Source organism: Nansenia antarctica, assembly GCF_963989245.1.
Source record: "Nansenia antarctica genome assembly, chromosome: 16".
NCBI classification, from domain to species: domain Eukaryota; kingdom Metazoa; phylum Chordata; class Actinopteri; order Argentiniformes; family Microstomatidae; genus Nansenia; species Nansenia antarctica.
Genome location: NC_137686.1, coordinates 21,141,399 through 21,163,719, shown reverse-complemented (window position 1 = coordinate 21,163,719; position 22,321 = coordinate 21,141,399). Strand labels below are relative to the sequence as shown.

The following is a 22,321-nucleotide window of genomic DNA, read 5'->3' as shown; positions in this document are numbered from 1 at the left end:
TCACCAGGAGGAAGCCAGCTTTGTTTATTTATTGAAGCTTGTCACAGCAGAGGACAAATTTGCATCGCATATTTAAATGTAGTGGATGTGGTGTAAACAATTACAGCTAAGGATATACTGTAGCTAGGGGACTCTTGGTAGCTTTTAGCTATAATGTGCTTGTTGTTGTCTCTTGGCTCTAGGGTTGCACTATTCCCATAACTTTGGGAAACTTTCTGATCATTTTCAACGTTTCCATATGGGATTCCATATGGGAACTTTATGGGCATTTTGCAACCCTACTTCGGTCATTAAAGCCCAATGCACACAGCGTGCGATTTCTGTTGCACGACAACTTCCATTGTTGTCATGAATGGAATCGAATTTTCGCCGTGCGATTAAAATCGGGGCCGTGTGCATTGGGATGCGATTTTCTCATAGACTTCCATTCAAACTTCAAAATGGAATGTTGACGTGCAACAGAAATCGCACGCTGTGTGCATTGGGCTTAAGTGTTTTGGAATTCTTGGATTCAGTTGTATTGAATATTGCTGTAGAGTGCCAATAGAGTGCATATTGAGTTCTGATATTAAACCATGGATTAGATGTTTGGCACCCAATCACAAAACTATGTCTATTGTAAATGCACATTTCAAAAGACCACTTGATCTGACTAGGACCATGGCCACCATTATCATCTTTGGTTTCAGATGAATCTCTGTGAAAAGACCACAAGATCACTGTTATGGACACCTCAAACGTATTCCCTTGTTATTTTTACAGGGCTTTTCGGATTTTCTAAAGGACACAGGAGAAAGTTCTGGAAACGGCTGGGGGAAATTGAGCTGAGGCCACGGCACTTCACATTAACAGCCTAACCCTCACAGCCAGAGCATTTTTGATTGGTGGCAGAAAGTGAGAATAGCCCTGTCTTCATTGACATTTCCAAGGCGGCTGGCGTGCTATTCTGCCGGTGTGACCTCTGTGAATTTTATTAGCAAATGAGACCTGGAGGGGTTGAGTTTAAAGAGCACCCCTTCATTCTGATTTCCCCCACATAATGATTTTCACAGGGTTCAGGACCTGAATAGTGGAGAAATAATGAGCACTAGTCATTACTGCAAATTATATCCTCCACTCAGCCCATCACTCATCTCATAATTAATCTAAATACCCCCAACCTATAGACTTTTGATGATTAGTAGCAGAGAGTTCTGTGTCCATACTGTGAGCTAAATTCGATTAAACTACTGTATGTAGGCTACCTATGTGGAGCATTTCTCCTCCCTTTTTTCACAGCTATACAAACAAGTTTAAAAAAAAAAGTGTGTTAGCATTGTACTGTAGCCTTTTACCTTTGTATGAAGGATGGAATTCTTGTTGAGTTTCCTGTCTTAGACAACAACATTTGTATGCGCTATCTTAACACTAGACTTTTGTCTTGTGAAATTATGTGTAAATATTCCACTGAAGAGATAGCACATTTACTGTAGATAGTTTAGAATAACAAGAGGGAAACAGGACTCATGTTCTAAAGTCAGACCCCCCACAGACAATACTCATTACACGTCTCCAGTGCTCCATGCTAATGTGTATGTACACTTTGACAAAATGACTATCTCTTAAAGTTACTGCTATATTTCATGCTTTTGGCTGACAAAGTGGGTCTTTATGATAGGCAAGAAAGTTAAGATCAAGCATTTCGAAGCTATGAGTCTGAAGAAGCTAGCTGCTATAAACTACCACAATGAAATTGCTTAGTGGTTTGTGATGTCAGACGAAGCATTTAGTTTATGATTGATCACCTATTTACCACAGACCCTCCAGTCTGAGGTGCCACTTTGCCACAATCTCACACTGGAGTGAATCCTCAGGAGGGGGAAAACGTACCTGTCTATCACAAACGATCCCAGTTTGGGCAAATCTCAACCGGCTTGTCAATGGAAGCGAGTTGAAGGTTGAAGGGTCAAAGTATTAACATGATTGGAACCCTCACAGACTGTTATAAAAGCAACTGGGGCTTGTTCTGTCTCGTCTGCAGACATATCGTTCCATCACCTTGCCTGTTATTTATGATTACTCTTGGGTTGGTTAAACCCTGGGCAATGGAATGGCCACATAAGATAACATTTGTTAACATAATCAAGTCAGAGTTAATCCTAAAGTAGTTTATGGTAAACATGAATGTAAACAGGTTTGTAGTACCTTGAGTGTGACAAAATACCCATGTTTTCTGTTTTGTAATGATCAATGTAATGATCAATTCTGTTTTGTAATGATCAATTCTGTTTCGGAATGATCCATTCTGTTTTGTTATGATCAATTCTTTCCCAAGGCCCTGAGAATATTCCATAGCATGAACACCAGGAAGTACAATTAATCTGTTGCTAATTAATTTTTGATTAGACATATACGAGCGTCCATGTTCCTCGTGTTCAGTCATCACCATAATAGGAGGTGAAGGTAGCCTACATTGGAATGATAATAAATCTATTCTCCTGAATACCTTAGACAATAACAGAGCACTGGCCTTTATGGAGTGGCACAGACAGCCCTCAAGTGTGTAGAGAGCCCTCTATTTTTAATTGGTGCTGAACATGGCATTGTTAAGGAGAGAGAGAGAGAGAGAGAGAGAGAGAGAGAGAGAGAGAGAGAGAGAGAGAGAGAGAGAGAGAGAGTGTGAGAGAGAGAGAGAGAGAGAGAGAGAGAGAGAGAGAGAAAACACTCTTGACCGTCACTAGTGCATTAGCACAGTGCTAACACAATCTCATTATAATTTGCTCTCAGACTAGTAGGCTAATTAGCTTGTCGTTGTGGAGCTGGTGCTACGGCGGCGTATGTGGTCATTATGGCTTGAGGAACATAGGGAGTGAATGACAGAGTCAGACAGTGTTTGTCATCTGTTTACAACCAGAGGGCGAGAGGGCAACAATGGGAGGATGGTGCTGTGTAACACTGACACTTTAAAGGTATTCTGTTCTTTTCCATATTATGTTGATACAGAGTAGAAACAAAAGTAAAAACATTTCTTCTTGCTGAACAATGTCTCTGTTCAGAAAATCTACATTTTATGATAAACTGTTACGAGCCAACCTATTCAAAGATATTTGGCATTTCATTTTTTATCCAAATGTGCTTTCATATCCTGCACAGTAATTCCTAGTGAAGAATAAAAGGTATATTAAGCCATATCAAACATGAAGTGACTTGTTTCACAGTGTACCTATTGTTTTATTAATATTTAATTAACATACAGAGAAAATGTACAACTGCAAGGGAAGGATCCGACTTTTCCCTCTAATTACCTACACAGAGAAGAACACAATCATGCATAAACCTTTTTGCGCAACAGTGTCACAACGTGGCGGTTTTAAATGAATAGTAAGCAACCTGTTTTTAATCATAGAGGAAAGTACTGACGCCGGGCTTCTTTGTCTTTGTAATGGGAGCTTCCATTGAACAATTCATCATCAGATTATTAGTGCTGGTTCAGATCACACTGACAGAGTTCCTGACGCCCCTCTGAGGGGAAAACAACGTTTCCGCAGCACCTGACCAGATGGTTGAGTGTTATTAAAAGGATCTCGGAGCCGCCCCCCTCTGCAGCGCACTGATCAAAGTGGGACAAGGAAGTGTCTCAAAGTCGCTCTTTATCCTGCTCTGCTAATCACCTATTGTGTATCCTCCGAAAAACCATTAAAATAAACACTAGCTTAACTACTATACACATGTATCACACATGGTAGAAGAAAAAGGATATGCTGCTACGACAAAAAAAAAAAACTCTATAAATGTGAGCTACTATACAACAATGTTCAGCATACATATTATGTACATCGGTGGCCCAATCTAGAAAAAAACAACTCAATTTTGCTCTACATCCACTGTTTACAAAAGTTAACTTTTGTGTACTTCTAGTTTGTGCCGCTAGCGGTAGCTTCTGTGATGTTGACATTCTGTTATGAACAGACAAAGAAGCCCTCCAGAGAGGTGCTACTGCGTGACAAACAAAGCAGGGGAGCTTGACTCGGTGTCATCACAGCCCAACGCTCCTCTTTTCCTCCACCTCCTCCTCCTCCCCGTCTCCTCCTCCTCCTCCTGTTTCATTCTGTAAACATGACAGATCTCTCGCTCATTATCTGAGCCTGGAGACAGATGGAATTGGGGAGCGTTACACATGTTGCACATCAAGACAAGTGGGCAACACTGAGTCACTGAGGAACAAAATAGGGTTCTGCTAGAGGTCGCCTGGCTTGGCTGTTACCCTTCATTGGCAGTCAAACAGTAGTGAGCGTTTTTTCACCTCTTTTTCAACTGAGCTTCTCAGCAAATCTCAAGAAAAAATGATATGCAATTCTCTCTGTTCACATCCATCAGAGTTGCTACAGTATCTGCAGGTGTTTGATGTAAAAGAGGAACACTTTTCTGCTAACATGTCGTTTTTCCATTCTTTTGCCGAACGTATTAAAGCTCTCTGTGAGGATCATAAATAGTATATGCCCTGCTGTTTTCATTCAAACTATTGTCAGCAATAACCTTTGCACGTTCTTGTTTTTCTCATTCTCATTCCTGTTTTGTCTCACGTGTTCTTACTGTCTGTCTCCTCTGTCTAGAACTCAAATCTAAATGAAATGATGACAAATAGCATGTGCTGTTTGTGTCTGGCCGTTTCATTGAGGGTTTTGCCAATATAATCATTCTCACTTATGTTATATTGGCAAGTGAAGGGAGAATTGGATTAACCTTTAATGTTAAATCAAAATGTGGAAATCTAGATGAGTCTTGCTCTACAGAACTTTTTTTTTGCTATTGATTCCTCATCATCTCTTTTTTCCCCCCGGAATGATCAGTTAAGCTAAAAACCCTCTTTAATACAAACCTGTTGGTAGAATGAGATAGCTGACTATAAGATGTTAGACTGCTCTTAAATGTGTACCTCCTGTTTCATTAAACATACACGTCAAATCAATGACAAAGCGCAAATATACTCGGCACACACACGTGTGTGCACACACACACACACACACACACACACACACACACACGTGCACACACACACACACACACACACACACACACACACACACATACACACACCCAGTACCAGTACAGACATAGACTAACACCATGCTGTCGTCTCCTCTGACCCAGGATCAGCCTTCATGATGGTGAACACATCGGGACGCTTCGCCGGCCAGAAGGCCCTGCTGCTGACGCCCCAACTGAAGGAGAACGACACCCACTGTGTTATCTTCCAGTACTTCCTGTCGGGGAGGGAGGGCAGCAACCCCGGGCAGCTCAATGTCTACATCAAAGAGAACAACAGCCCCCTGGGGATGCCCGTATGGAACGTGTCAGGACCCACCACTCGCACCTGGGGACAGGTAGAGCTGGCCATCAGCACCTACTGGCCCAACTTCTACCAGGTGAGGAGATCACACAGAGACCCAGGGAGTAGATGAGCTAGTGTTGCATCATGGCTTCTTTAGTTGTTCAACCATTGCTCATAGAGCAAGAGAGGGGCTTATTTATACTAGATTCTAATTCACCGACCTATCAACCAGCATGCATTTCACACGTTTGTAAAAAAAGGAAATTGAAACCTGTGCTTAAAATCTGAAGAGTCCTCTCTGGCTGTAATAACCACACAATGCTCCATTCAAAAAAATAACCCAATTATTGATTTACAGGACCACGTATCCATGGTAATATGTCCTATTCCTCCCATGAGAGCCGGGTTCCTAAATCATTTTTTTTCCTTCTAAATCCTGAAACTAATTTTCACTTACTGTACCAATGTCTTTCCACAGGCTCATTCAGTGAGAACCAACCAAATGTTAATTGATGCACAGAGCCCTTGACCTCCCAATGGGAGACTGGGCCCCTGTGAATTAGTTCATTATGGTTCCCGTCGAGGAAAGGCATGGATCCAGCCTGTTCATCATCTACACCGACCCTGATAACTTAGTTAACAAGGGACACTGCTGAGCCTCTCACCACTCAACAGAACACAACACCAGACCAGCCATCTCCTCCTTAATGAGAGGCCAATGGAAGAGGGGACTGGGGGAGGGTGGGAGACAACAGCTGAGGAGACCAAGAGTGTAACTACAGCAACGTGCCACACTCACCGTCGACATGAGTGACTCCTTATGCACATAGAAATGCAGCAGTATATCTGCACTCTCTGGCAGGGGTCAATGATCTTCTCCATACAATATTACAATATTACGGCAATATTAGAGTCGGTTTGCATAAGACATCACAACACAATGCCATAATAGACATAGACAGAAAGACAACTGATTGATGAATGACAGAGCGTACATAATGACCCTAACAGTGTTAGACTCAGAGGTTTCTAAACAGTGCTATCAGGCCCATATTATGTCTTCATCAAATGCATAACATTTTGCTCACATCTTTACCCTTTTGTGACAGCGTCCCCTTTATTGACGTGACATTCAGAGATCTGCTGGGTTAAGAAGCAGTCATTTGAACACGTTTGCGCTCTTGGGTTGGAACCAAAACAAGGTATTATACAGTACATCTCAAATGCGTTCTGGGAAACTCCCAACATCTGTCGCCATTCAACCCCCAACGGAAAGCATGTCTCCTTCTCTAATGGCTCCAGCTCGAAACTGACAACATGGGTAACTTTAGAGGACGCTAATGATCTTTGTACTGCTCCTCCAGACAAGAAAAGAAAAGCAATCCTCAAAATGATATCTAATTAGCAACATGGCGCTAATTATAGGTATCTTTAATTGCATAGTAACCTAAGTGATTGTCAAAGTGAAGCCACCTGGTAGTTGGAAATTATTTTTTAATTACTGGTTTGGCTTTTTTAGTCAAAATTAGTCTTTGAGCTGTGATAATTACTCTTCTGTCAGTTCATCTCTAAAACTTTTTAACTGAATATATCATATTTTGGCTTATATTACAAAACACCTTGCGAATACACTGGGATGTATTAGTTATTGTTCACTTCTACTGTATTCCTCTAGCTCTTTCATAGTACAGTGTAAGATAGATATTTAACGTTTATTCAAAATGAAAGAAAATACCAACACCCATGTCCATCTATTGTGTTTCAATAAAGTTACAGCAACCCTATTAACATGTATCACTTGAGAGTACTAATCCAGGGGTTACCAAACTGTGTGACAGAAACAACTTGATTGCGGGCTATGCCAAAACATAATAATGACGTCCAAGTATATTCTAATAATAATAATAATGATAATAGTAATAATAATAATAATAACTTTTTATTTGTATAGCGCTTTTCCTGCAAACGTTGCAGCTCAAAGTGCTCCGAGCTCAAAGTGCTCAAAGGTAATCACCTAAAGAATGCTCTAATTGGTTGGGTATGAACCCCAAAACGCTCCAATATAGGCTACTGGTGCAATATGCGGACAATGTTTGTCTTCATACTAAAAATACACATGTTTGAGTCTTATTTATCAAATCAAAGGTTAGTTAGATTGTCTTAGGGGTCCCAAATTTGAAATCAGTTTGGGAACTGCAGTACTAATCCTATAGAGATAGTCAGTCAGGTGATGTAGATATTGACTGCTAGGTTCCTCATCTGTCACTCTGATAAATGGGGATGTTGAACTTTTCGGTGGCATCAAGTGCTTCTGTCCCCCTGTGTATAGTCTCACTCAATGGGTCAGGCTCAATTATACGCTGCACTATCATTGATGTTGGAATCAATTATATCACAGCCATTAGCCCAAGCTGACTGATGTCTGTTGCACAAACAAAAGATTTCAATTAGAGCACGTGGGCCACTTCATTTGTCTGGTGGCGATGATATGGAGTGGCTGGCCTTTTAATTTCCTTTAAATTAGGCTGTAATGAGGCCATAATTGCCGCCCGAGCCCAATTCGCTTTAATATTTCACAAGACAAAAAGAGAAATGTATAATTAGAGAGCCTTATCTGAAGGCATTCTTCCTACCAGATGACAATGGTTTCCTATCTCACATTTTGCTGCACCCTTCTGTGGAATAAAAAGAATCCTAGAGATGTGGGGTTAGCTACTCTGCAGCTAGCAGAGCAGGACATACAGTAACCCAACTCTCTATCTCTACTGTAAAAGGATATATAATATACCCATCAGAATGCATCAACACAGGCTAGAGTATAAATATAGGGAATAATGACATGTGAAATATGCGGAGGCTACATGTGGTGCTGCTGGTGTCTGTACCACACCCTGTTTTGGGGCAGGACTGGCATTCCATTTCCATTTTTATCACATAGCTGACTGTACTGTACATAACATTCTACTGGGACCCACCCTCTCTCCGTCAGCCTACACACTCCCACTGACAGTTTGGGAGGTCTAGACTTGACCCCTACGCGTGTCTGAGTTTTAGTTTCGGCGCTATAACCAGGACCCAGGAGTGCTTTCTCACCACACAACTCGACCAGGAAAAACTCAAGGCCCGTGTAGTTATGCAGGTGCTTGACCTCACATGACACACAGTATGATACTTGACTGCGATGCGATAAACACCGACCAGGCACCTGCTGGTTTAACACTTGCAAGTCGATTCTACTGCCAGCCCAATGTCTGTAATCACGTTAAGAAACCACATCCACTACTAACGTCGCCGATGCCGTTGTACACCACTAAGCCACTGTACCAATAGGGTTGGCATTACTTAAAAGCACGGCACTCCAGGCAAGTGGTAGGCGGGCGATGTCATGGTAGTGCCATTTGGAGCATGTGTGTACATTTATCATTGTTGTGATGAGTTGTGCCTCTCTGCCCCTCAGATCGTGTTCGAAGCAGTGACCTCAGGGCAGCGCGGTTTGTTGGCCATCAAAGATGTCGTCCTCCAGGGCCACCAGTGCAGTAAGTTCTGTCTCCTCCGCCCATAAAACCCCATCATCAAACGCTCCCTTGTACTTTCCCTGACACCCTCCAAATATATATTTTTTCTATCTCTTTCTCAAGGTGTTAGTCAAACAACAAGACTTTTTCACAACTCGGTGTAGTTGATCCACAGTACCCCCACACCCCCCCCTTTCATTTTTCTCCACCTTCCTTAGTGAAAATTTATAGCGATGGAGTTGACACACATAAAGCCTGTTCAGAATATACTGCTGAAGTGGCTCTGTTAAATCTGTCCTTTGAGAGAGAGAGAGAGAGAGAGAGAGAGAGAGAGAGAGAGAGAGAGAGAGAGAGAGAGAGAGAGAGAGAGAGAGAGAGAGAGGGATGAAAGACAAATAGCACCATATGCTGCAGCCATCGTTTGGAATTCACCATTATTGTCCTCCCTGTACGTAGAATGTTTAAGTAAAGCCTCTCCCTCCTCTCAGAGGCCTGTAAGCTATCCATGTTACTTACTCTGAATAGAATTACCAGCTCTTCAAAGTGCCGCGCTAAGCTAATGAACATGTATCTGCTCGTGGATTTAGCATATACTATACTGTACTCCAGGGGAGGCTGGTGGAGGCGGAACTCAGAGGACGGGCACATTGAAATGCATGGAATGAGATAAGGTACGGTATGAAACACGGGTGTTTAAATACACAGGTGTTTGATACCATTCCTCATTCCATTCCATACATTACAATCAACCCGTTGTCCGATTTCTGCCTCCACCAGCCTCCCCTGGTATACGTATGAGTGTTTAACATGTTACATGTGAAGTCACACGTGACGTGATCCTTTATAGTCGTCCCCATGTGTATACCAAAAGGTTTTCCAACGGTATAGCTCCAATCTTAACCGAATCAATACTGTCAAGCTTTTCATCAATTGATTAATACTTAAGCTTGCATAATTGCAATAGCAGGTCACAGGTTGTTGTATGCTAATGTTAGTAGTTACGGTTGGAAATAGCTGAATTCCTACAAATGTTACGTCAATGAGATGGATTACGTGGCGATATTCTCTGCATATAAATGTATTGAAGTAAATCAATGGCCGCTTGGCTACGACGTGATAGATGTTTGAATGTAGAAATGGGCCCAGATCAATACGCTGTCGAGTGGTGATGGGGTTCCTCTGACTGATAAGCTGGGTGATCAGACCAGGGTTTCTTGGTGGAAGAGCCAATTCATTTTCTATTTATACAGCCATATGGAATATCTCTCTCAAAGGTGTGATTATGACACAGGGTGGTCTACCTCTCCCTACACCATTAAAAAAGACATTAGTGATGAGAAAAATAGATTTGTCTCGTTTGGCATTGAAGGGATTGACAGGTCAAAGTAATAAAAGTGGCTTACTCTACTTCAAAGGCATCTTATGAAATATTAAGTATAAGTGAACAAGACTTGATGAAAGTGATACAATTAGCTGTTGGGGTGTCTTTGGAGATTTGGTTGTGCTTCAAATCAAGGTCGGCCGTTAAATTGGCCTATTTTTTTACCACTTGAATGAGGGGACTGATCCAACAATATTCAACATAACTTGATTCCTGTGGATTTATCGCAATATTCCCCCTATTACGAAACCCATATGCAGAATTCAATGCTTTGTTGAAGACTCTGTCCTAATTATGAAAGGATGCAGTACACAGACAATGAAAATCAATGTTGTAGTGTTACTGTATGGTGGTTCTGAGTACTTCGCTCAGTATTTGAGACGTAAACCCTGCAACCTATTGTGCAATATGACAACCCTAGTTGACTATCTGTGCAGTATAGTACAGTGGATTGTGTACATAGCCTTTATTTATGTAAACCAGCTCCTTACCTTCTTGTGATTTCTTCTTTTTCTAAAAGTTTTTTTTTTTTTCCTTTCCTAACACCAGGGGAGCCACCCCTCCTAAATTTCGTTGTTTGGTACCTGTACTGTAGCAATGACAATAAAGTCCATTCATTCATTCATTCATTCATTCATTCAACGTAATGACACTGCTATCTGTTTTCTTTTTGTAGTGAACACTCCGCACTTCCTGACTATAAAGGGTGTGGAGGTCAATGCGGGACAGACCGCCACATTCCACTGCACCGTCAACGGACGTCAGAGAGACAACTTCAACCTCTGGCTACAGGTGAAAACAACATTTACTGACCCCGACACCTGAAAGACAGTTAGCTACTAATTCATTCAACCTCAGGGAGCCAGGAATACATTTGTTCTCAAACAAAGTAGTCAAACATCCTTTTCTAAAAACTGAATCTGAATCACTGCGACCAAACAGTAAGAAACAGCTTTTTCTCCCACAATACCCTCCCATGAGAGTTCTGGAAGTCTCTACCTAGCACGCTGTATAGTAGGTGTCTCACCGCTGAAGTACCCTCTTAACCCATATACAATCTAGGCTACGGTATGCGGATGCTGCCTATACAGGCTACGACAGTATAGAAAATACTGCAGTGTGTTTCCTAAGCAGCAGTTTTCCTGTTGACCTTGTTCTGAGCGGGGAAGGCAGTGCATCTGGCATGCACAACCCTGCTGGCCCTGCTGCTGCTAAGCACACTGTCACATGTGTGATCAGTGAGAGCATGGCAGTGGGTAAAGATGCTCTGTCAGGTACTCCGTCATCTTAAGAAACACGTCCTCATTAGCACAGGAGCTGGAAAACAAACATTAAGTGAAGTCCCCCGATGACAGTAATGAAGAAATATTTCTAATGAACAAATGTCCCCCATCTGCCTGCTGTGTGGCGTGACAGCTGGGGAGAGCCCACTGCGTAAGGGTGTGTGTGTGTGGGTCTGGGTGTGGGTGTGGGTGTGTGTGGGTGTGTGGGTGTGTGTATGTGTTTGTGTATGTGTATGTGTATGTGTATGTGTATGTGTGTGTGTGTGTGTGTGTGTGTGTGGGACTCCTCATATGTGGGACTATGATAAATGCATTGCTACCACCCACTGATTGATTGACTAACACACACACACACACACACACACACACACACACACACACACACACACACACACACACACACACACACACACACACAAAAGGTCTCCAAACCCACACACTCCAACCCATCCTCTTTCCAACACAACAAGGCCAAGCCACTTTGCTAATTAAACCTTCCTATGTTGGAGGCTCACTCTGGTATCTGTCTTTGTTCCAAACAGGGCATCGGTGGACGCGAGGCCCCTATGAAGGCCACTAAACCATGGAACAACCGCCGCTTCATAGGCACTTTCGACGTGGAGAACACGACCAAGGGCGACTCGGGCCGCTACCGCTGCATCGTCCACTCAGACAAAGGGGTTGGAGTGTCCAATTATGGAGAACTCACTATAAAACGTAAGCAGACCAGACCTCTCTCCGCACAGAGTGGTTACAACACACCCAGACTGAACATAACAGACATGGCTCATACTGGATATAACACACGAAAAATGTTTCTCCATACATAAAAGAGAGTCAATGAGACTCGAAAACACAACAATGATTCAAAAGTTCATTTCCTGGATGGAAATATCCTCAAAGGCACAAACGGTGCTAAAAATACGGCCCGGTCTTTATGGTGATTTGTTATCCGGCGGTGCTTTGAAGTGTGTTTCCCTGTAAAGGCTGCCCTTGACCGAGCGCGATTCCACCCCAAAGAGGACAAAGGCGGCGAGGCGCCAGGGTTTACAGTAGCCTCACTGATATTACACTCCTGCAGTCATTTGATATGAATTTATGGAGTCGTCTGAAACTAAATCCTGCAAGGCCTCACTTTCCTGTAGCGTATAGTCCGGTAATGGCCTTCTATATTTCTTCACCTCAATTTTCTCCCCTGCGCTCTCAATTGAATTTACTGCCCTGTTTTTTTTGTCTACCAGCTTTATGTGATTGATAGGTTTAATCCCGCCTGTCCAGATCGAGGTCTGTCAATCACTGGGAAATGGCCGAGCTTCTGGCTTGCTGCCGTACAGAGAGAGATAAAGTCTCCCCGCCTGTGCGTATCAGTGGGTTTCAGCGGTGTGTTCATCGAGAATTCAGTGATATATACTGTACAGTAGAGTAGTTACACAGCGAAAGATAAACACAATTGCATAAACTGCACCGCCGCACTTACACACACACTCACATATCACTCGCACACCTTCTTGCACACACACACACACACACACACACACACGCACACACACACACACACACACACACACACAAGCGTGCGCACACACACGCACACACACACACACACACACACACAAATACTGTAGACACACATTCCTTGGTTAGGACCAGCAAAGATTTGCATTTCTGATTTGTCACTGCAGATAAATCAGCCTTTTGATAAGAGGAAAACAATGTCAAATGTGTGTTTGTGTCATAAAACACTTAATAATCTTCCCAATAATGATTTTTGTCTTATTATTAATAAAAACATTTCTTCTTGCTTGAGAATTCAAAATACAGTGACCCCATATTAAGCCTACTTGTCAAAGACAGGATTTTTTTATTTTCACGGTCTCAAGTGTCAAACATAAAAAGCCTGTATCTCATCATTGTACCAGTCATAAAACAAGTGCTTAACCCTAGTAATGTCTTTGAATCCTAAATCCAACTTAAATGTGAATTCAACATGTTCATGCCTCATTTTTGGAGCAATGACCATGGAGTAATTCTGTGGATTATGCTCCCTTCTCTAGTTCTGTCTCTCTCTCTCCCTTTCTCTCTCTCTCTCTCTCTCTCTCTCTCTCTCTCTCTCTCTCTCTCTCTCTCTCTCTGTCCTTCATTACCATACACAGATACACTGCCTTCCTTCAACATGAGGGGAGTGAATGCTTGATTATCCGGGATAATCACTTCTCCATCTTCATGCCAATGTTCCGTTAGATTTATACGCCTGCCTGGATGGATGGGTGCTGTGGCGGTGGCACGCACGTACTTCCACAATGCAACACCGGACCCCCCGCCGCTGTTGCATCCTCTCCTTCCAAGACCCCCCTTGTATGTGTGCACTCCTCTCCTGTGGCGAAGACAGGGCTATTGAAAAGGGATAATTACTCCCGGTCCCAGTGTCGGAGCGCTGGGTGTCTGTGTCGTGGCCCGGCAGAATCACCTGGAGCCGCAGCAAGCTGCGCCGAGGAACGGCTAGTGCGGCGTGGGCTGTGTCACCCGCTAATGAGAAAAGCCACAGAAAATCAAAGCCCCCCCCTGCCCCCCCCTCCCAAGTCAAGCTCATCATTTCTCTCTCCCCCCGGTCCTCCGTTGAAATCTGGAGCCGATCAATTCTTCACACGGCAGGCCAATTAGGGGACTGGACAACGTAATGAGGACCTCTTGCATCTTAACAAGAACAAGTGGATGTTTTCACAGAGTTATGGGAGGTTTGGTAACAGTCAGGCGGCAGGGCGGCAGGCCTATCTGTATCTGACTGATACCAGGACAGAGTGGCCGTCCTTTTGTTTGATTTCTGTGCGGTGGAGGAGGGTGGAGACTAATGTATGTGTGTGTGTGTGTGTGTGTGTGTGTGTGCGCGTGTGTGTGTGCGCGTGTGTGTGTGTGTGTGTGTGTATTGGCAGACAGGCATGTGCTGTGGTAGAGTAGGGCACAGCTGTCGCCAGGCCGTCTGGCTGCGTGGTCAACATTGTGGCAACAGCTGCTTGCTGCCCCCTGCGTATGACAGCCATCTCAGCTGCGCTCCTAACTCTCTCCCGCCAAGACGGGGTCGTTCTTAGCCCCCCTGTCGGCCCACCGTCCCAAAGCTGTCTCGTGAGGGTTAAACTGCTGGAAAACTGTTGTTATTAACAACAAGTGTTCCAGCACTGTGGTTAAGAGTGCTAATCCGTGATTTTCGTTCCTTTTGTGTTGGTTATTACGGAGCATTTCGATGTTATGTTCACCTAGCTTAGACTTTAAATGGCAGAGCTGGCAGCTGATTGAGTTATAAAAGTTACAAATATCTCTTTAACAGACAAACAGAGCAATGCTCAACAACAGACTGCTGAAATGAAAATATTGATCTATAACTCTGACGTAGATTTCTTTCTACAGCTTTACTCAGAGCATTGACCAACGGCCACCAGTTTGCTTTTGGCACACTATTACAATGGCAATGTTTTCTTAAACCAGTGTGTATGTTCTAAGTCTAACATGGCTTCCCATGCCACAGACAACTTCACGAGGGCACTGATTGATCGGATGACTGCAGGCCTGCTGCTCTCTGTTGCCGGGTTCATTTTTAACTCCCTAACAAAGTCACACTGCCTGACAGTGCCCCAGTCAATAGAGAGTGTCTCCACAACACGAGTTGCTAAAAGTTTACTAGGCAGACACTGCCTTACAGAAGCCTTGTTTGGTTTACCCTGTGACCAAGTCATGTGACCATCCCTGTGTTGTTATGGTGACTGACGGCCATGTGGTCTGAGTCTGAGGGATGGTTGTTCATTATGTACACTCACCAAATACTTTATTAGGAACGCTATACTACTACTAATAATGGGTAGGGCCTCCCTTTGCTCTTAAAACAGCCTACATTTTTTGTGCCATTAATTCTGATTCTGATCTTGATTGGAAACATTCTTTCGAGATTCCGGTCCATGATGACACGATTGCATCATGCAATTCCTGCAGATGTGTACACTTTCAAGCTGTGAATCTCCCGTTCTACCACATCCCAAAGGTGTTTTATTGGATTCAGATCTGGTGACTGGGAAGGCCACTGAAGAACACTGAACTCAATGTCATGTTCATGAAATCAGTTGAGACGACATGGTGCATTATCATAAACCACCACCATTAGAAGATGGGTACATTGGGTACCCGATTTCCAATCACAAGGCGGCCCACAATGACATGGAAACACCTCTGAAAAAGACGCTTTGGCTGTTATAGTTGCCTTATTTCCCTGTGGAATATGGCCCAACCGTGATGGTCTCTGAGGATGTGTCTGGATTACGGTTCGTTCTAGGGGATGTTTTTCTTTTCAGGGTGGAAGCTGGGATTAGTGAGGAGTTTAGGGACCTGTGACCATGGACACGAAAGGGTAACCATCTGTGTACCTATAGACCTACATGGTCTTGTCACAATACTTTAAGAAATGCATCATTCCTCCCTTCCCTGTTGTAATTCCTGAACTAACATGACTTGGATCGGTCCAAGCTACTTTTGTTTGCATTGCTTTCACCTATCGAATCATGTCAGATCAGTTTCCTTCTTTAAGAGAGGGAGACAGAAAGGCAAGGATGTATTTTAAGAGTATTCAACAAGGCTCTGTTTCTCCATAGGACCTTCCTCTCCTCACTCTCTCTGATAGAATTACAAATGATTATGTTCTATTCTATTCATTCTACTTCTACTATGTCTTTATCTAGCCCTAATACAGCCGGGAAGTAAGGACATCTCGCCATGACAACTCCATAAGAACCAGCCAGGCGGCTAATAGCATCATTCTGTTACGTGTGTGCTCATTAGAGTCATTCACTGAGGCCTCCGGGACTACTAACTATTGCAGGACGTGACCAGGGTGGATGCCAGTGCAGCGCCCTGGCTATGGGTGCATTATTTGTCACATTGACGACGGCTTGTTTTTCGTGTAGAGAACCGGAAAAAGAGGCTTGAGACACAAAGACCTGACGTACTGTTATGTGTTTACGTTTTGTTGATGTTTGACTTGACCAGTGAATCACAGCATTGATTCAGAAAACAGACAGAAGACCTGGAACACACAGAGACATTATGTCCTGGTATTTGTTTGGTATTATTGAATAGTAAATCACATGATTGATTCAGTCCCCCCACTCAGACCAGTATGACAATAATAACTGCTGCAATGAAGAACCTGTCAATTATCACACGCTGTTGTACAGTAGCTGTGCTCTGATTGAAATCAATATTTCTTCCCGGGCCAATATGCTCCAAAGGTACAGATGACTTTGTTTACACATGTTGCCTTCTTTGTCAAAGCGCTACTAATTTGACATGACATTGGCTTGTCTACTGTTGAGGATAGCAGACTCCTGTTCAACATGTTAAAGGTATTGATTTTTTTTTTTGGGGGGGGGGGGGGGGACTTCTTTTATTGGAAGACCTCTTTTATTTTCAGAAATTCGAGTCTTTTGTATGCTTACACAAAAGCAAATTGATCTTGTGGAATGTTTCCCCCTCTATACTGGCATTTATTCCGTTCAAACACCCACCTAGTACTGCTCAATAGCCTACAGTTGTCCTATTACTGCACTGTACCAGGTTTTAACATGATAGTTTATTTATTATTTGTGTAACTGTTCCCTAATACTACCGCAACCTAAATCTACCACAAAAAAGGTTCCTCCTTGGAAAAAGAAGGTTCTATCTATCTATCTATCTATCTATCTATCTGTCTGTCTGTCTGTCTGTCTGTCTGTCTGTCTGTCTGTCTGTCTGTCTGTCTGTCTGTCTGTCTGTCTGTCTATCTATCTATCTTGTGTGTGTGTTTTAAAGAACCTGAGAGCTGCACATACTGTACTGTACTGTAGAGATATTGACAGTTGTCTCACTGTGTCCCCCAGAGCCCCCGGTCCCCATCGCTCCTCCCCAGCTGACGGCGGTGGGCGCCACCTACCTGTGGATCCAGCTCAACGCCAACTCCATCAACGGGGACGGGCCCATCATCAACAGAGAGGTGGAGTACCGCACCGTGTCAGGCACCATGTACGACCTGCAGCCCGTAGACAAGACCACACACAAGATCGGACACCTGGACCCAGACACAGAGTACGAGATCAGCGTGCTGCTCACCAGACCCCTGGACGGAGGCACCGGGGCCCCCGGACCCCCACTCAGGGCCAGGACCAAGTGTGCTGGTGAGTCCAAATGATGATTATATTGAGATTGTGTTTTTTATTTGTTAGACTTTTTCTTAGTGGGTCTGAGTCTTATCCCGCACAATGTTCGGAGGAGGTTATCGGACCATCAGAACCTCCTGATCTGTTACTGGATATACTAGATATTTGCCATTTTAGTTATTTGTTCCACTTGGTTGGACTGTACAGTAGGACTGTTTGTTTTTTTCGTCTAATTATTTTTCCGAAGGCAACAGCCACGCTCTAATTCATCAGCAACAGAGATTGATCTCAAGCTTCAGACTATTGGCACCGCGTGTTTAGGCGCTGATACTACTGACTCTTTATTTGTACATAAACACCAGGAGGACTATAATGATACAAATTGTCCTTCGCAGAACATTAACCAGCTAAACTCCCTAGCCTTACTAGAATGCCAACTCGAAGAACAATACAAACCTATAGCCTCAGCGTTTTCTTCTCCCCCTCCCTAATTCTATTTTGTGTCCAGGGAAGTGCTGATGGAAATGGGATTTTTCTCTCTTGGCAATCAAGGCCGTGACCCCCTAGTGAAGGTCGTCGGCTTTCTCATTTTGGGCCCGGGTGATAGGGATGGATGGCGCTACCTGTTAAGCCTTTAGAGCGGGGCCCGGGATCTGCGGGGGGTCCTGCCCCTGCCCCCCCCCCGCCCTCCCCCCCCACACCCACCTCCACCAAACCCCCTGCCCCCCCACCTCCCCCTCTAGTCAGGGAGATTGATGCCGGTGGCTCCCGAGGTGTGTTTGAGGAAGAAGCTCTTGATCTTGTCTAGCTCTGCTGCTGGTGGTTCCCAGTGACAGTCCGGCCTCAGCAGAGCTCTTAATTGAACGGTTAAGGCTCACAGGGCACTGCGATACATCACTGTTGATATAGACAGGCCATAGACTCTCTCCCTGGCCCTGTCCTGCACTTGGACAGTGGTGGAGGGTTTAAATGGGATGGTTGTGGTGGGACAGTCTGTACTTTATAGCAATGCGTCGATGGATGATATTATTCATGGCATTCGCTTGGTCTCTTCGCAAATTGAGTAACATTTCTGAGAACAAAGAAAACTTCAATACAGTCTTTTTTTAATCTTTTTTTTTTTTTAGTTAAGGAAATATGCAAGGGCAAAACCAGTGAGGTTTTCAATACGTCGTTAGAAGAACCCATGAACCCTCCACTGTTTCAAGCAACCGTTTTATTTTTCTCCTTCCGGAACTTCAAACGGCTCTTTTTATGATTGCTTTTTGTGTCTGTTTGTGGGGACTCAAGTGCCTGCCCAATAATTCTCAATCTGGGGGAAAACATTTTTGTGATGCTCCCATGTGCTTTTTTTTGATCAGGCCTCACCCAGAGGGTACATTTGACAAGGACCTGCAGTTGAGGGAGTGTGCACCTGTGGAGGCTCCAGGGAGGCTGGTGCAAGCAGGAAATCGATTGCAATACATGGAATGGAATGAGGAATGGTAGCAAACATGTGTGTGTTAAACACCTGCTTGATACCATTCCTCATTACATTCCGTGCATTCAAATGAGCCCGTTCTTTCCGATTTGTACCTCCACCAGCCTCCCCTGTGTGAGGTTGTGTACCGCATCAAATCCATCCATGCCAGTTAGGTGCTACATACTGTACAGTACGAGAGTCCACTGCTCTGTGTCCTCTGTTCAGATCATGACAGGGGGGCAAGGTGTTTCAGCCTCAGTGTAAGAAGTGTAACAAGTCATTTCCAGCCACTCTAGGAAGGTAGAGGAGTTATCCCTCCTAAGTGTCTCTGTACGTTGTGTTACAGTAGCACATTCTTGTGCTATGACGCACCCACACACGCACACACGCCTGCACACTGGCAAGCAAGCACGTGCATACACACACACACACACACACACACACACACACACTCTAGCACTATCTGGTAGTTTAGACCATGGGACGTTATCATTGCTTGAATAAGACGTGTATTCAATATTTCAACCCCGACTCCCCTGGTGTCTGTAGAGGCAGACAGATAGTATTGAATATTGAAGAAATCAGAATCCAGTGAGCCCTGGAGGCCCCTCTGTTGACCGCTTTTAAAATGGGTCAGCATGATGTCACGATGTCCAAGCCGGGTCCAAACACCTGCTCAGAAAACTGCCCCCGCCCCTGCCAGCTCCCCAAGTCCATCTATGAGTAGTCAGTCTCCATCTGTGCTAGGGTTAGCCTTGCCACGTGGGAGAGAGTCTCATCTGTTTGTTTTATTTACCGTTCTGTTGCGCTGTGTGCTATTAAACACAGGGGAACCGGGGAGATGGTAATCATGGAATCGGCCAGCACTTAAGCGGCCCGTTTAGAATGGCAATAGCGAGGCGGAGCGATGTAATTATGCTCAATCACACGGGAATTCGATATTAGTAGGCAGTCGCTTGATTTGATTGCAAGAGTGTTGAGTCTCTCGCGCCTCAGGTGAGGGAGGTTAGAGAGAGAGGTAAAAGTCAGAGGGTGAGTGTGTGAGTGTGTTACTGTCGTGAGGGAGAACGTTTTGTTGAACTGGATGATCAGCTGTACAGTGGGTCTCCATGGTCTCCCATGTGTGGTGTTGTACCACCTGTAAACCATGTTGATGATGACACTGGGAAGAGCCTCTAGGTGAGCCTCTTATGAGGGTTGCCAGTCACCAACATAGACCTCCGTACTTGTGTTTTGTACCATCCATTCAAAACCATGTTGTGCGGCAATGGTGGGAGTGAAACCCAATGGAATTGTAATGCAATGTACCCAACGCCGCCCAGAGGTTAGTCAGAGTTGAACTATTCAAACGTCCCTAGTGTAAGACTGTCCGTGTCAATGCACACTGTAGACCACATCCGTCAACAATATTTTTGAATTGTGCGATACTGGTACATAATTGTGCGATACCGGTGGCGGTATACAATGCAAAATGGAAAGAAAAGAGTTCCTACTCCTTACAATGTCAGCAATGTCAGGCATCTTTTCTCTCTCTCAGTTGAATACATCATAAAAGCAGAGTGTGCTGTGCAAGTCCAAGACCTTCTCCCTCATGGCTGGCACGCCTAGCCACATGAACCTTGTTACCAAGGCTGTGCTCTTCAAGCACATCCAGCTGCCTGCTGGGTCAACAGGGGAGGGAGGTAGGTTGGTGGACTTGTTTTTTTTTCTTCTAACTAATGCCATTGTTGCCAGAAGGTATGAATAGAAATCCACTCTTCCTCCCTGTAGCAGATAACATTGGTCTGTCGGCCGCCGATTGTTGTCAGTCACACGACCCTATAGGGTTTCTATAATGTCTGTGGCGAAGTGAATGAAGACCCCAGCGTTTAAGGCACATTGAATTTGTGTCCTTTTGTCAGCGAGAGAAAGCGGAATAGATTGAGTTTGGTGTTGTGGAGGAAGGTTATCGGGGCGACCACAAAAAAAAACTGTTTATCGTGGGCAGTTTGGAGTAGAACGGGCTCATTGTGTGCTGCTCAAGGACGTTTCTTCAAACAACTATTCTTGTTGTGAGTGTGTGCATTTATTCGTTTTTCCATTATTAAAAAGAAATTTCTACCTCTCCTTCACCATCTCCCAAAACACTCAGAGGTTCAGACTCTCGGATCTGCACAGACTGTCCTCTGAAAACTAAATGACTAAAATCCTCCCAAAAGCTCTGTGCTGCCTGCGAAATATAAAATGAAAATACTTCACAAAAAAAATCACCCCGTGTAAACTTGTAACCATATATCTGAAAACCCAGGGGTGTGTCACACAGCAATGTGACAAGTTCCTTTTTGGACTGGTTTTTGGAAATGTTTTTCAAGGTCTTTTTAAATGTTGCCGTTCTTAATGTTTAATTATTCATGGTCTATCTGGTGTAATTTTTGTCACACAGATTTTACTCTTGCCTTTGCTGAATTATAGATGGTTTGTTCCCTTTGCCAACCATCCAGGAAGCACTCATTCAGTCTCGTTGGATAACTGTGAGGGATTTAGGAACTTCCTGAACTACTACAGGACTGTCCTAAATGACAATATTTGATGTCTCATGTGATAAGTGTAGAATGAGATCAGTTTTCCTATCAGTTTCCCTGTCATAGTTCTCACCAAACAATTTGTAACAGGGTCTGGTTAAACAGTCCTCAAGTAGGGCATAGTCATTTTTCAGTTTTTGGGATTATGAAAGTGCAGATTGTGAGCCTTCAAATGATGTTATACTGTACATTGAAATCTGAAAATAGTCAGATAGATATAGATAAAAGATATGCTTATTTGAATGTTGGTTCACCTCAAACCAAATAGCGGAGGAACACGCTGTGAATCAAAACACATGCAAAACAGTGGCTAGTAGGCTAGCGCTAAAAAGGAACGTCACTACGAACATCTAACTGCATGTTTATTGCATCACAACATGCTGATAGAACATGGACATGCTAAAAACACATGACAGCTTCTTATCTCGGGGCTTTGGAGTCTGTTGCTAAAGCTAATGAGGACTTGGCCTCACAGCGTTTTAGTAGTTCTCGATGGGGCTCGAATTTTAAGAACTTTTCCGGGGGATGGTTCATCTGTCCAATGAATTTTGCAGCTGATGGGTGCCTCGTTAGTCTCGGAAAGTGTAAATAATAATCCAAAACTTGTGTGGGCGGAGACCCAGCAGCACAGAGAT

General features: G+C 43.9%; 1 protein-coding gene across 1 annotated transcript in view; it reads left to right on the top strand.

Annotated features, from left to right (window-relative positions):
• Positions 1-22,321, top strand: part of LOC308172110 (receptor-type tyrosine-protein phosphatase mu-like) — a gene marked incomplete at both ends in the record, with an annotated part of 129,989 nt that overhangs the window by 35,590 nt on the left and 72,078 nt on the right. Inside the window, 5 exons of the mRNA XM_080547020.1 lie at positions 5,131-5,405; positions 8,769-8,847; positions 10,884-10,999; positions 12,033-12,207; positions 17,388-17,681. Coding sequence (XP_080403146.1) covers positions 5,131-5,405; positions 8,769-8,847; positions 10,884-10,999; positions 12,033-12,207; positions 17,388-17,681 — 939 coding nt within the window. The remainder of the gene's footprint in view (positions 1-5,130; positions 5,406-8,768; positions 8,848-10,883; positions 11,000-12,032; positions 12,208-17,387; positions 17,682-22,321) is intronic.